At 44.4% G+C, this 13,328-nt stretch overlaps 1 protein-coding gene across 4 annotated transcripts in view; it reads left to right on the top strand.

The window, feature by feature from the left end:
- SP1 (Sp1 transcription factor) overlaps positions 1–11,443 on the top strand; it is a 29,191-nt gene extending 17,748 nt beyond the window's left edge. For all 4 annotated transcript variants that reach the window (XM_079966683.1, XM_079966685.1, XM_079966684.1 and 1 more), the window contains exons 4-6: positions 321–489; positions 1,968–2,167; positions 4,173–11,443. In XM_079966683.1, coding sequence (XP_079822809.1) covers positions 321–489; positions 1,968–2,167; positions 4,173–4,486 — 683 coding nt within the window. In that variant the 3' untranslated portion in view covers positions 4,487–11,443. The remainder of the gene's footprint in view (positions 1–320; positions 490–1,967; positions 2,168–4,172) is intronic.
- Positions 11,444–13,328: the final 1,885 nt, after the last annotated feature.

Here is a 13,328-nt window from a genome sequence, read left to right as displayed (position 1 = left end):
GAGTGCATAGGGGGCTGCAGGGGAGAGGAGGGGAAAGAACCATTGGGCAACATGCGTATGGGGATTTTTTTGGAAGTTGCCTGTGGGAGATGCAAGAACTGTTCCTCACTGGAAAATGTGAAAGCTCTCCATTTGCTCACTACTCCAAAGAGTAATTTTCTCATTTCCTTTGGGGCAGGATGGGGAGAGAAACTACCCAGACAGCTAAACTGAAAAGCCAAATGCGGTGTTGGTTTTAACCGGATTGTTCTTTTTCTGTAGGTTGTGTGTACCATTGCCATTTTGATAGTGAAATCCAAAGCAAAATTGTTTTCCCGCAGGTGATCATAACACCCACCTCAGCCTTCACGGCACCGGTGGCGATGGGCTGGCTGATGATGGGGCAACCGTTGAAGAAGGAGAGGCCAGCCCGGACGCTCAGCCGCAGCAAGGTCGAAGGATGCGCAGAGAAGCATGCACTTGCCCCTACTGCAAAGACAACGAAGGAAGGTAAGGTTGCGCAGGCATAGCATGTGTCATTAATGTGTTGTCTGCTGTGGTGCAAGTGAGGGATGGAGTTGGCTTGGAGTTCTTTTGTCACCTTTTGCATCCAGGACTTTCATAGCAGCAAGTACACACCCTCAAAGAATACTGGGAATTGTTTTGAGGAGGTGGAGAAATATCTGCAGGAGGGTAGCCAGCCCTCCTTGTTCCCTCCCAAAATTACAGTTCCTGGGTTCCACGTAGCTGGGGTGGGAGAGAACCAGTTTATTTTCTGTGAGAAGAGTCTTAGCCACAATCACCCTGCTGCAAGATTTCAGTGCTTAGAGCTGCCTGGGTAGGATGTCGGTGGTTTCAGGTGAAGTTGTGCATCGTGTGCTTCCATGTAGACCAAAGATTTGCCAGGGTTACGTGACGGGGAGCTACAATCAGGCTTATGTTGCCTTTGCTTCTGATTGCAATACTAACTAAATAAAGTTTCTCATGGTGCTCATGGGAAATGAAGTGTTCATTTTCTGGGTGCCTGGAACCAATGAGGAGCCTTCCAGCAGTACCCATGGATTCTTTCCTCCAACTCTTATCCAGCATGATTCCTCCATTACCATCTGCATTTATTTTGCTGTCCCATTTATTTCCTACATTTCCTCGCCCAATTATGGATCTGGGCTTAAAATAAATAAATCACATTTCCAGAGCCGAATAATGTAGCATCTGCCTATACCAATCCAATGAATGAGCGTAATTAACTGTGCTACAGAAACTCAACTTCCTTGCTGTAGCAATTAAACATAAACTGCCTGTATTCAGGACATGAAACTTGCACAAGCAATTAGTGCAAAGTAAAGGTAGGGGTGGGAACGAGGTAATTTATGGCCATTGTTTAAAATATTAGCCATAGATGAGCAGAGAGCACCTGCTTAGATATGTTTGTTCAGCATTTTGCCTTTCAGTCCACTAGAGGCCTCTCAAGGTGGCTTGCAACTGAAATAACCATCACTTAAACCAGCAAAGAAAAATTTAAAGCACACGTATTTGAGATAGGGAATTGTCTCCTTGTAGTTACAGGAGCCATTGACTCTCTTCCTGATCTCTTAGAACAGGCTGGTCTATAAATCTGCTCGAGAGAACTGAAAAATAACTGTCCACTAATGTGCGAATCTGATAGTGAGGCTGATAGCGAGTGGTCTCATTGGCCTTATTATTTGTGTAGCTGTAGAGCATCTAATTTTAAAGGGAGATCCGTGTTATATTATTTTATTGGTTTAAAGTGGGTTAGAAGTAAACAAAACACACACACATTTTAGAGACGTGCAGGATGTAACATGATGCTGGTCTCAAGGTAAAGACTGAGAATTGGGAAGGGATTCAGAAGACGTAAGAGACTGAGAAAGCACATTAATATAACTGGGATTTATTCACTTAAGCATGTCTAGTGAAAATATTTCCAAAAAATATTAAAAGGATTTTATGTATGGAACTATTTTTAGGGGCACTGGGGATCCAGGGAAAAAGAAGCAGCATATCTGCCACATCCCAGGCTGTGGGAAAGTGTATGGGAAGACATCTCATCTGCGTGCCCACCTTCGGTGGCATACCGGAGAGCGGCCGTTTGTGTGTTCCTGGATGTTTTGTGGCAAGCGCTTCACACGCAGTGATGAACTGCAGCGACACAAGCGGACACATACAGGTAAGTGCAAGGATCTGGTGTGGTTTGAACAAGCAGCACCATCAGCTCAGGGCAAAGGAATAATTGGAACAAGGAATGTTGGAACCCTTCGTGAATGCAAGGCTGATCTCATCCAGCAGAACCCCAGAATTCCCTAGTGATGTGTTTCTTATAAACTCCGGACTCCAGCTGCTACAGAGTTCTTGTTAAAGGGCAGATAGTAATCCTCTCTGCTATGGATTGAAGACCCTTCTTCAGGCTATGAATGAATGAATGAATGAATGAATGATTTTGGTCACAGACCAGTTCCAGCTCACATACAAAATCAGGGAAGTCATGAAACACAATAGGGATATATTTAAACTTGCAATTTGGTATAACAGGGACAGTACAGATATAGCAGCAGTTAAAATATATAAATTAGATCTTACTAAAATATAGTGAAGGGACGCAGGTGGCGCTGTGGGTTAAAGCCTCAGCGCCTAGGACTTGCCGATCGAAAGGTCGGCGGTTCGAATCCCTGCGGCGGGGTGCGCTCCCGCTGCTCGGTCCCAGCGCCTGCCAACCTAGCAGTTCGAAAGCACCTCCGGGTGCAAGTAGATAAATAGGGACCGCTTACCAGCGGGAAGGTAAACGGCGTTTCCGTGTGCGGCTCTGGCTCGCCAGAGCAGCGATGTCACGCTGGCCACGTGACCCGGAAGTGTCTCCGGACAGCGCTGGCCCCTGGCCTCTTAAGTGAGATGGGCGCACAACCCCAGAGTCTGTCAAGACTGGCCCGTACGGGCAGGGGTACCTTTACCTTTACCTTAAAATATAGTGAGTCTTCAGGCTATGGTCTCACAAACACAGGAACAGTATCCAGCAAATGTGTCCTGCCAGCACAAGGATTACTACTTGTGCAGTGGGGAATCCCCCCACTTTCCTACTCCCCCCCCCCATACACTGCACCCTCCCTAAATCTGCTGTGGAAGATTTGGGGGATCCCCTAGAACAGATTTGGGGGAAGTTCTGTTTCACAAACAGAAATCATTGTGCTGACAGAACACATTTGTTGGATATTGCCCAGGTTTAAGAAATGGGAAGATGTTATTTTTATAGCATCCGTACCCTTGCTCACTCCACATTTCAGCTGTGTCCCAATTAGAGCAGAAATATAACACATTAAGAACTCCACATTAAGTGGAGTAACTGTATGCTAGAGCATTGCATTTTAAATGTTGCACTACACACATTCGTTTAGAAGCTTCTTTTTCAGATGCTGCTTTGCATATCATTTGTGAAAACACAGTTGCTTTCCAAAATTTGCTGAAGGTAAAAAAAATGCTACTAAAAACGTGTTTCCTATAATGGTAGATGAAAGTTACTGTAAATAAGTAAATAAACTTGAGCAATAATGGAAACGTAATTAGAAATAACTTACGAAAATATGTTGTTGTTTTTTAAAAAAGACAACACTCAGCAACAGGCATATGCAGATGGCATAAGGCAGATATCACTGAGAAAGACAGTTAGAATGGATGCTGTTTCAGAGAATGCCATGCCTTGTGTGCTAGCTCATCTCACTTTGCACATGGGTGTTCCCCAAAGTGAAGCCCTCTCTGCAGATCTTAAGGAAGTTTGCTGGGATAAGGCTTCTCTTAAGTCAGCACTGGGTCTTAGTTATTTAGGGTTATAAAAGTAATAACCAGCACTTGACTTGGGCACAGAAGGAAATGGGAAAGAATTTCATCTGCTAAAATAGGTGCTGTGTGCAGTGTATAGCTAGGCATTGTCAACACACAAGCACTTGCATTCCACACTAGTTGAAGCTTTAGAGCCATCTTCAAAGGCCACTTTGTGAGTGTCCTACAGTAATCCAGAAAAGGACACGAGCATGGATGGTGGTAGGGACCAGATTCCAGCTGGTTTGGAGCACCACTTGCTCACTTTTGATAAGGAAGTGCTTTCTGGTGGAAGGGCTTTGATCTCTAGCCTTTTGAGTGTGGAGGGGGGTCTATGCAGTCTCATCCTCATTTCCTTTCTGCAGGGGAGAAGAAGTTTGCCTGCCCAGAGTGCCCCAAGCGCTTCATGAGGAGCGACCACCTCTCCAAGCACATCAAGACCCACCAAAACAAGAAGGGGCCCAACAACGTGGCCATGGACGTCTCTGCCGTCTCCATGGACACCGGTGCTTCAGCAGAGGGCACCAGTGGGGCAACACCCTCGACCCTAATTGCGACCAACATGGTGGCCATGGAGGCAATCTGCTCCGAAAGCATTGCGCGCCTTGCCAGCAGCGGCATCAACGTCATGCAAGTGGCAGATCTCCAGTCAATCAACATCAGCGGCAATGGATTTTGAGGCACCGCGGACTGCGTGGTGGAGGTGTTGTGCAAACGTGGGATACTCAAGGTAGCAATGGGTCCAAGGGATGAGATCTTTCATTACACAAAAGGTGAAAGATTAGGGACTCAGCTGCACCACCCAGCCTCCAACCCCCATTGTGGTCTCCCAGGAATACTGCTTGCAAAATAAGGCCTGCTTGCTGTCCAGGTCAGCCCTCAGATGCCTGATGTGATTACCTGGGGAAATGATGGAGATGGTCCTGAACTGTTTGACTCGTTTTGTTTTGCTCTCCCCTCACCCCCATAAAAGTCCACCCCCTTGTTAGGTACCCCAGATGCCATCATGCCTTGGTTCTAAATGTATATGATCATTGAAATACTTTTTAGCAGAAAAAAAAATCTATATTATTATTATTATTATTGTAATTATATAAAGCTATAAAATATGTTCATTTTGATGAGAGGTTAAAATTGCTGTGACCAAAGTCTTTGGTCGTTGTTCAGATGCCTTAACTTGGAACTCCTTGAGCTGTTAGGTGGTGCTCAAGCCTATGTTCAGATGCTATATTGCATTTTACATTGTAAGTATAAAAACATAAATTTAGCTTTTTGTATGCTTGGCTTTTAGGTTTGTCTTTCTTCTCTCCAACCCCCATTTTAAAAAAAAACAATAATTTGGGTACTTTTTTGTTTGTTTGTTTGTTTAACTTTATTTCCTTGGGGTTTTTTTGTTTGGTTTTAATTCTTATTTTTTCTCCTTTTGGAGAGAGGTGCATCTGTGCACATCAGCTATTCCCCCCACCCCACACGCCGCCATGTGGTAGGGTCCATGACCTGAAACATGTTCTATTCTGATTTTGTTGTGGGAGTTAAGCAATTAAGATGTATTCTGCTGCTGCAGTCACTTCTAGGCCTGTACCTTTGGCACAAGCCCTATTCACTTTCTGATTTGAATCAGTCAAAATCTCATATAATAAAACCTGCAATGGAACTGAGGCCCAAGTAACCTGGTAACGCATGCAGATGATGTGCCAAGCATGTTACATATATGGTGGTGTGTGTTTTGAAAGGGTGAGCTCTTTACTCAGCCAAGGAAGTGTGTACTGTGGGACAAGATAGATCTAGAGCTTTGTATCCCGTTGTGTTTTTGTCGGTTTGGTAGGTGAATGCTATACCAAATAGGAAAGAAAGATGGGTATCTTGGATTTGTGTTTATTTTTTAAAACCTCAAGCAAATGCATTGCACTTCTCCAGTTCTATTTAAACTGCCTTTGGTAGCATTCAGCTCCCTTGCAATATTGTGCATTCCCATGTGGGTGCAGTATGAATAGGAAATGCAGCAGCTGGGACTGGGTGTTGTTGGCTCTCAGCAAGCTGCAGAAGATGTGTGAGGGCCAAAATAAATGAAGAAGGAAGAGGGTGCCTTTTGAGGAGCAACAGGGCCTTTTGATCTTCTGTACTTAGCAGTATTTGGACATTTCCCCAGAGCCCTGGGCTTCAGTGTGAACCAGCCTGACATTCTATGCAGCACCACAGTTGGCCAAACTCCGCCAGTGCCTTACGCTTTCTTTTTCCTCTTTGTCTTACCCAGCTGTTAATTAAAAGTCATCTCTTCTCCCCTTGGGCTATTGAAGCAAACTGCTTTCGCTTCAAGTAGTGAAGGGAAAATAGCAAATACTGAATTTCAGGAAGGTGACAGCTTTTACAGGCATCCTGTCTCTTTTTAACATCCTTCAGCAGGAGAATGATGCTTACTGCAGTGCCCAGGCCACCCTTCTTTGCCATAGAGTGCTCACAGGGGTCCGTGACTTGGTAGCCAGCCATTATGTTTAGCTGCCACTGCCATGGCCCCAAGTCCTGCCTAAAGTGTGCTTTTCAAGAGCAGTGGCCAGGTCACATGGTTTCCACCTGCTTTTCCACTCACCGGCACCCCCAGCTGCATTCCTTTCTCTGCCTTGTTCTACCTCTGTCTTCCAGCTTTATTTCACTTTGCCACCTCCCCCTGCACACCAGTAGCACCAGAAAATACACTATGCTCTAAATTACCGGCCAGTTTCTCTTCTGTCCCTAATCCAGCCATCAGATCTTGATGCTAGCATGCAGTGTTTTAGCAAGACTGGCATAGAGCTGTGTTTCTGTTGGGCAGAGGTGGAGGAAATGACTCTGCCATCTCACTTCCTCAGGAGTTTGCCAGAATCAAGCTTGTAGTTGCTGCTGACCGGGTGGCTGTGTCTGCAAGGCCCCTGGTGCACGGAGTCATGCTTTCATGATCTTCAGTTTCAGAACATAAGGACATCTCCTGCATGACCTGCAGTATTTGTTGAGCTGAGGGAGAATGGAAACCCGTCTTTAGATCAAAGGTATAAGACAGGAAACTGTCCGTATTAGGGGAAAAAAGGAACTGGTATGAGATTATGTTGTGAGTTCTGCAGCACGGATGAATTATCCAGTTTTTTTGCCCTATGAGCGTGGCTCTTGGGTTTAGCTTTCTTTTCATTGAGATAGAAGTATTAAGGACTCCCCCCTATTGCTTATGGTTCTGTGAAGGTTGGTGCCCACCCCCTTTTATCATTTTGCTCTAAGTTCAGTCACTATATCTTGTCATGCAGATATTGAGTTGCAAAGAGCAGGGCTGTACCATAGGAAACAGTTCATGCCAAAATTTTGTGTGCATGTTTTGAGCATTATTAAAAAGGAACTTCCTGTGCCAGCATAGAAAACAAGGCATTGGCATGCCAATATGGCTTCTTCCTCCATACCAGTGAAAAACTTTTGATTAGATTTTCACCTCGGTGTATATGCACCAAATCCTCAGAGATGCACATCAAAATAAATTGATGAGCCTCTGCTAGAAACATCCTTCTGTCAGTTTTATAAGATTCGGAATTGCACCTGTAAAACTTGCACCCCAGTGTGAAAGCAAGTATGATTATCACTTTGTACACGCTATGCATTCACTCACTTGTAGAAAGACCAGTGAAATTGTAAGTAGTAAATGTTATGGCCTAAAGGGGTTTTATTTCAGCATGGGTGAATGAAAACTGTCTCTTGAAAACGTTCTAGTATCTCTGCTGGATTTGATCTGGCAAACAGATTGATCTTGCTGCAAGATCAGCTTATATGGCACCTTTTCCAAACCAGTGTTGCTTCAAAAGCAAGACGTTTTTTCTGTGCCAAAAGGACTTTGTGGGTACAGTCAGGTCAGAGATAGATTGTCCCAAGGAAGTAAGGATTTTAAAAGTATGATTGGCTGTTTATTCTGAGCAAGTCTGCTTTTACAGTGATGGATCTTAAGTGTTCCATGAAAGTCAGGTTAACCATGTTGTTACTGAAATGACTGAACACAGGCTTTGGGAAGGTGGAGACAGGATATGTCCTAGGTAAGTAAAATACCACATGATAAGCAATAATACAGAAACCTCTGGTCCTTAATTTTAGTTTTTCTCTGGGTCTGCCATTTCAGTCCCAGTGCTTCAAATTTATATTGTCAGAGATGGTAAGGATCTCTTTTTAATACGCTGTACATTGAATGCTTCCCCTTTTGCCAGAGAGCCATGTTGTGTCTTCTAGAATGCCCAGAAGGTGTTGATTTCCAATCAGTTGTCTTCAGCACCCATTTTCAAGCTGCTTTTCCTTAAGGAATTAATGGAACTTCAGGTGTTCACTGTTTAGAAAACAGTGAGCATCGCTGTGGCCTGTCTCAGTCATCCTTGTGGACTGCATTATAGGTCTGCTGCCTTGTCAATCTGCACAAATGTATTTGCCTATTCATCATCTTGTACAGATTTTCTGCAGCTAAGGAAACTTGTTTTCTTTTAAAATCCATAGGACATTTTCTTCTTTATTCTGAGTGTGGTTTGTTCAATCTCAGGCTCAGTGTGGCATAGGAGAAGAATCCATTGGTAGACAATAGCTAGAATTATTTCATGTTGTCAGTTATATCAGGAGTGTTGTAGCAAATTGCCCATCCCAAAGGATATATTGGTCTTACTTGCTGAATCTTCGCAGTGTTTTTTTCTTTTTAAAGAGCAATATTGTCCAGCTTATACCACAGGGGTCACAAAGTAGAAACCAGGTGTTTTCAGCCCGTGATAGTATAGGAAAACTGTGAAACTTGAACACTAAGGGTTGTTTTGTTCAATGCTAGCCCTGCTCAAAGTACACTCATTTAAATGCATAGACCTAAATTAGTCATGTTTATGAATTTCAGTGGCTCTGCTCTGAGTATGATTGGCATTGGCTATAACCCTAAGGAAGGGAAGTAGCTCTTGCTATAAATCCCTCTACTTTATTGAAAGTATTTGTATTTTTTTTAAAAAAAAAAACCCCAACAATCTTAATGATCTTTCAAAACTAGATGCATTGGAACGGTCATGTTTTGGAAATAGCGGAAATTCTAGATCCCTTGGTAGAATGCAGTATTAATTTTCTCCCAATGTTTTACAAACGGTGCCTTAACTTGAGATGCCCCAGGGGCAGCAGTTGTTGCACCTGCTTGCAGAATGCCACTGGTTCTCTCTGTTCATCTGTTTGCAAGAACTGAAGTCCAAAACAAGCCGAGGTGTTCTGGGCCTCTTCCAAAGTGGCTTTATCTGTGGCAGTATTCCAAATATTTAGCAGAACCTCCAGGGTTGCTCTCTTACCAGACTTATGTTGCTTTTCCCAAGTAATACCCTTTATCCATCCATCCCCATTCCCTAGAAAACGTCCTCCACTCAGGTAGTATCCCACCTACCTGTCCTCTCAATATAGCAAGTTATCTGAAATGTGTTATCGTGCCCCATCTTTAAGCAGAGCAGCAGCTTACTGTAAAGAAAAAGACATACTATGAGTGCCTTTTGTGGGGAGTTCTAAAATGAGGTTTGCTTTTTAAAAGTTTTTAGTTTTCTCATGGAAGTGGCCGTTAAGTTGAGACAGCCTGGTAAAGGACAGAGTGGCACTATTTAGTGGTTGCATCGTGCCAGTAGTGCCCAGGGGATATGGACTTCAACCTGTGTCCTCCGCATCTCTCCTGCTTCTCCTGTTGCCGAGCTGGAGTTGATGTTACTTACCTAGCTTACCTAGGTACTTACCTAGTTGATGTTACTTCCAGGGGTCTGCAATCTAAGGCCCATGGGCCACAAGCGGCCCATGGGGGTCGTTTAACCGGCCCATGGACCCCCACCGCCCACCTGCTTGGCTCCCGTGCGCCACACTAAACTGGCGCGGAGCAGAGTGGAGACTGCTTTCCACGACACTGGCCAGCTTCCCGTTGGCTGCAGGAAGCTGCGCACGCCTCCTCCGCACCGGAAGGAGCGCTGGAAAAAGCATTTGCCCGCACCCGCACTCAGGTCCACCATGGCGTCTGCGGGACCATGAACCTGCCCAAGCCCCAAAAACTTTGCTGACCCCTGGTCTACTCCCTGTCCCCCACACAGGTCAGGGCTCTGTTTCTGGAAGTCTTCATTCCTAGCCATGCCTGCTCACACCGCCTGCTTCTGAGGCACAACAGGGTGGGGTGGGGAGAGATCGGAAGCATCTTAAACTTCCTGCGAGGTTTCAAAAAGGGATTCGTCTGCAACAGTGTTCTTCAACCTTGGGGTCCCCAGTACGATAGTGGACTGTAACTCCCCGCCATCCCCAGACAAGTGTAGCCCAACGCTCAGGGATGATGGAAGTTGCAGTCCCCACATCATCTAGGGACCTCAAGGCTGGAGAACGCCAGTCCAAATGGGCACATGTGTCTACTTCATGGCTAGTGCAGGATTATGACCTATGCCAGAATGGCACCGTGACTCTTGCCTGTCTGTGCCAGTTGTGAGGGTCTCTCGTGACTTGTCACTCCTTGAGCCCATGCACACACTGTTGGCATACTTGAGATAGAAGCATCCTTTGCTGTACGCACACTGAAAACAAAAGACTCGAAACAAGTCACAAGTGGTTGGTTTTTTCCCCTGGGCTACCTCTTCAGGCTGCTGATGGGGTTTGGGTGTGTTGGAGAATTGCCTTATTGATTGCTCCCCCAATTGAGGGCGGAGGAAGACCCACGTTTTTAGGAAATTAGCATGTCCAGGAGAGGAATCCACACCTGACATGCTGGATCATTTGTGGCTTTTTGTTTGTTACTTTAAATAAATTTTAGGTTTGGGTGGCTTTATTCATGGAGAATCATTCAGAGATGCAACTGCAAAGTGGATCTAGGAAAAGCTTTACTATTTGATTCCTCTGATTTGTGTAAAGTGGCCCAAAATCCGAAACGTGCAAAGCGAAAGGAGAGGGGGGACGACTGTATATCATTATTATTTTATATTTTCTTAAAATAACTTACAATGTTCTTTCTGGAATCAGACGTGCCTTTTCCTTTATATACAAGGGTTCTATATAGCCAAGCCAGTGCCATCAGCCTTCAGTGGCTCTTCTGTCGCAATCTGTGCCTTCAAACAGCTTTGTCTAGCTTTAATCTTGTCACAGTCCAGTCTAAATGGGCAGCTGGAGTTCAGCAGTTAACTTATTCCCCCCCCCCACTGACCCACCCTGGTCCAAAGGTAAAAGGACGAGAGGGCTGACTTTTTGCATGCTCTGCAATGGAAAGGGGCGGTTGTGGAGGGGAATGAGAGTATCTGCCCAGTTGCCATTCCCAGGTTCCGCTAACGTTTCATAAACGTTTTTCATTATGTTCGGTGGCTTTTAATCCTCTTCCGCAGTAACCTGGCTGCCTCTATCACCTCTCCCAGGAAGGGGGAAGGTGGGTAGCGATCTAAGTCGTCTTTGGTGCTTAACAGCACAGTTCTGCAGACACTTAAAGCCAACCTGTAACACTGGCAATAAAATAATTCTTGTCTAGCTGTGTAAAAGACTGTTTGTTTTATCTTGTAATAATGTATGTGCTTCTTTTTTTTAAAAAAAAAATCCAATTCCCAATGTAATGATGTCTGAAACACTTTTTAAAAGTGCTATTTTTGTACAAAGATTAAAGTAGTTTGGCTCCTTTGTATACTGATTACAATTTTTTAAAATGAAAGGAATAAAACAAGTATTTACAGAGTTTGTTTTTAATCTGCCTAGCCACACGAGCAGTATATATTGCACACACAAATATAAACATGTGCCTTCCTTTAATATTTTATGGTATGCGTGCTTAGCCCCCAAACTTTCTGCCTTGAATAACTCTGGTTTCTAACCTTTTTCTCAGACTTCTTTAGCCCTGTTTTTCCAGTCCTCACATGTTAGGTCAGGTTAGGTCATGACAGCAGGACTCTCTATCCTTTTAGCTCCATCCTTGCCCTTTGATGTTCCTCCTGTAAGACCCATGTAGTGTTAAAAGGACTAGTGAAAATCCAGGGAGAGAGTGGGCAGGTTGTGACCTTCTTGCAAAACAAAGTTGACGTAAATCACTTCCGACCATTGCTGCAGCCTGGCCTTCCGCATTCAACAATGTGTCCATATCTGTGGACACTCAGCAGGAACCTATTGTGTTCTCTGCATTCCTCCTGCTTCTCTGCATTCTTATTAACTGAAAAGGGCAGCATTTTATTATTACTATTTTTAAAAAGATCAACTTTTTTGTCTGGATTTTCAGTTCTTAAAATATGGCAACCCTAATTATACCTCACCTTTTTCCTGACAGGGACACAAGGCAGCTTACAAATAAAAATAAGAACAGCTAAAAACATGGGCAGATCATTAAAGAACAATTAAACATTGATAGAATTAAAACCACGCACACACAAAAAACTAATAAAACTATATAAATAATTACAATAAAAACAAGCCACTTAGCTGTTCCATTAAAAGCCGTTAGTTCCCAAAAGCGTGTTTGAATATTTGAGCGTCAATGCGGAAGCCAGACTGGTGACTGGAGTGGCCACCGAGACCATATTACATCGGTCCTTAAAGACCTAGTACGTTTCCAAGCACAATTCAAAGTGTTGGTGTTGACCTTTAAAGCCCTAAACTGCTTCGGCCCAGTATACCTGAAGGAGCGTCTCCACCCCCATCGTTCTGCCCAGACACTGAGGTCCAGCGCCGAGGGCCTTCTGGCAGTTCCCTCGCTGCGAGAAGTGAGGTTACAGAGAACCAGGCAGAGGGCCTTCTCTGTAGTGGCACCTGCCCTATGGAACGCCCCTCCCATCAGATGTCAAGGAAATAAACAACTACAGTGGTACCTCGGGTTACAGGCGCTTCAGGTTACAGACTCCGCTAACCCAGAAATAGTACCTTGGGTTAAGAACTTTGCTTCATGATGAGAACAGAAATCGTGCTCTGGCAGCGCGGCAGCAGCAGGAGGCCCCATTAGCTAAAGTGGTGCTTCAGGTTAAGAACAGTTTCAGGTTAAGAACGGACCTCCGGAACAAATTAAGTTCTTAACCCAAGGTACTACCGTATCTGAGTGTTAGATGACACCTGAAGGCAGCCCTGTTTAGGAAAGTTTTTAATGTTTGAAGTTTTATTCTGTTTTTAGTGTTCTGTGGGAAACCCAGCCAGCTGGGCTGGGTAATAATAATAATAATAATAATAATAATAATAATAATAATAATATGTGAGACGTCTTCGTATGCATGAGCATGGTGCCAATGCTTTTAAGCAAGAATGCACAGGCAAGGTCACTTAAGAGCTAAAGCATAGATAATATGTGACCAAAGATCTTGAGTCTACACTCCTGCCTGAAATTTACAGCACAGTCATGGACTATGAAGATTGGAAGGGGGAGAGTCTAGCCTATATCTGCTGTACCTACTTGACATCTCTTGTTTCTGAGCAGATAAGAGGCAACCAGGAAGTGGACTTTGCTATGTCTACAGAGAGAGCCCTTTATCTGCCTGGTTGTTGAAAACAAGTTCTGAAGTTGTCAGCCACAGTCCTGGCGGTGGCGCTGGCAG

This window comes from Podarcis cretensis, assembly GCF_951804945.1.
Source record: "Podarcis cretensis genome assembly, chromosome: 2".
Taxonomy (NCBI): Eukaryota; Metazoa; Chordata; class Lepidosauria; order Squamata; family Lacertidae; genus Podarcis; species Podarcis cretensis.
The sequence above is the reverse complement of the archived record's forward strand: the minus strand, read 5'-3'. Positions and strand labels throughout refer to the sequence as shown.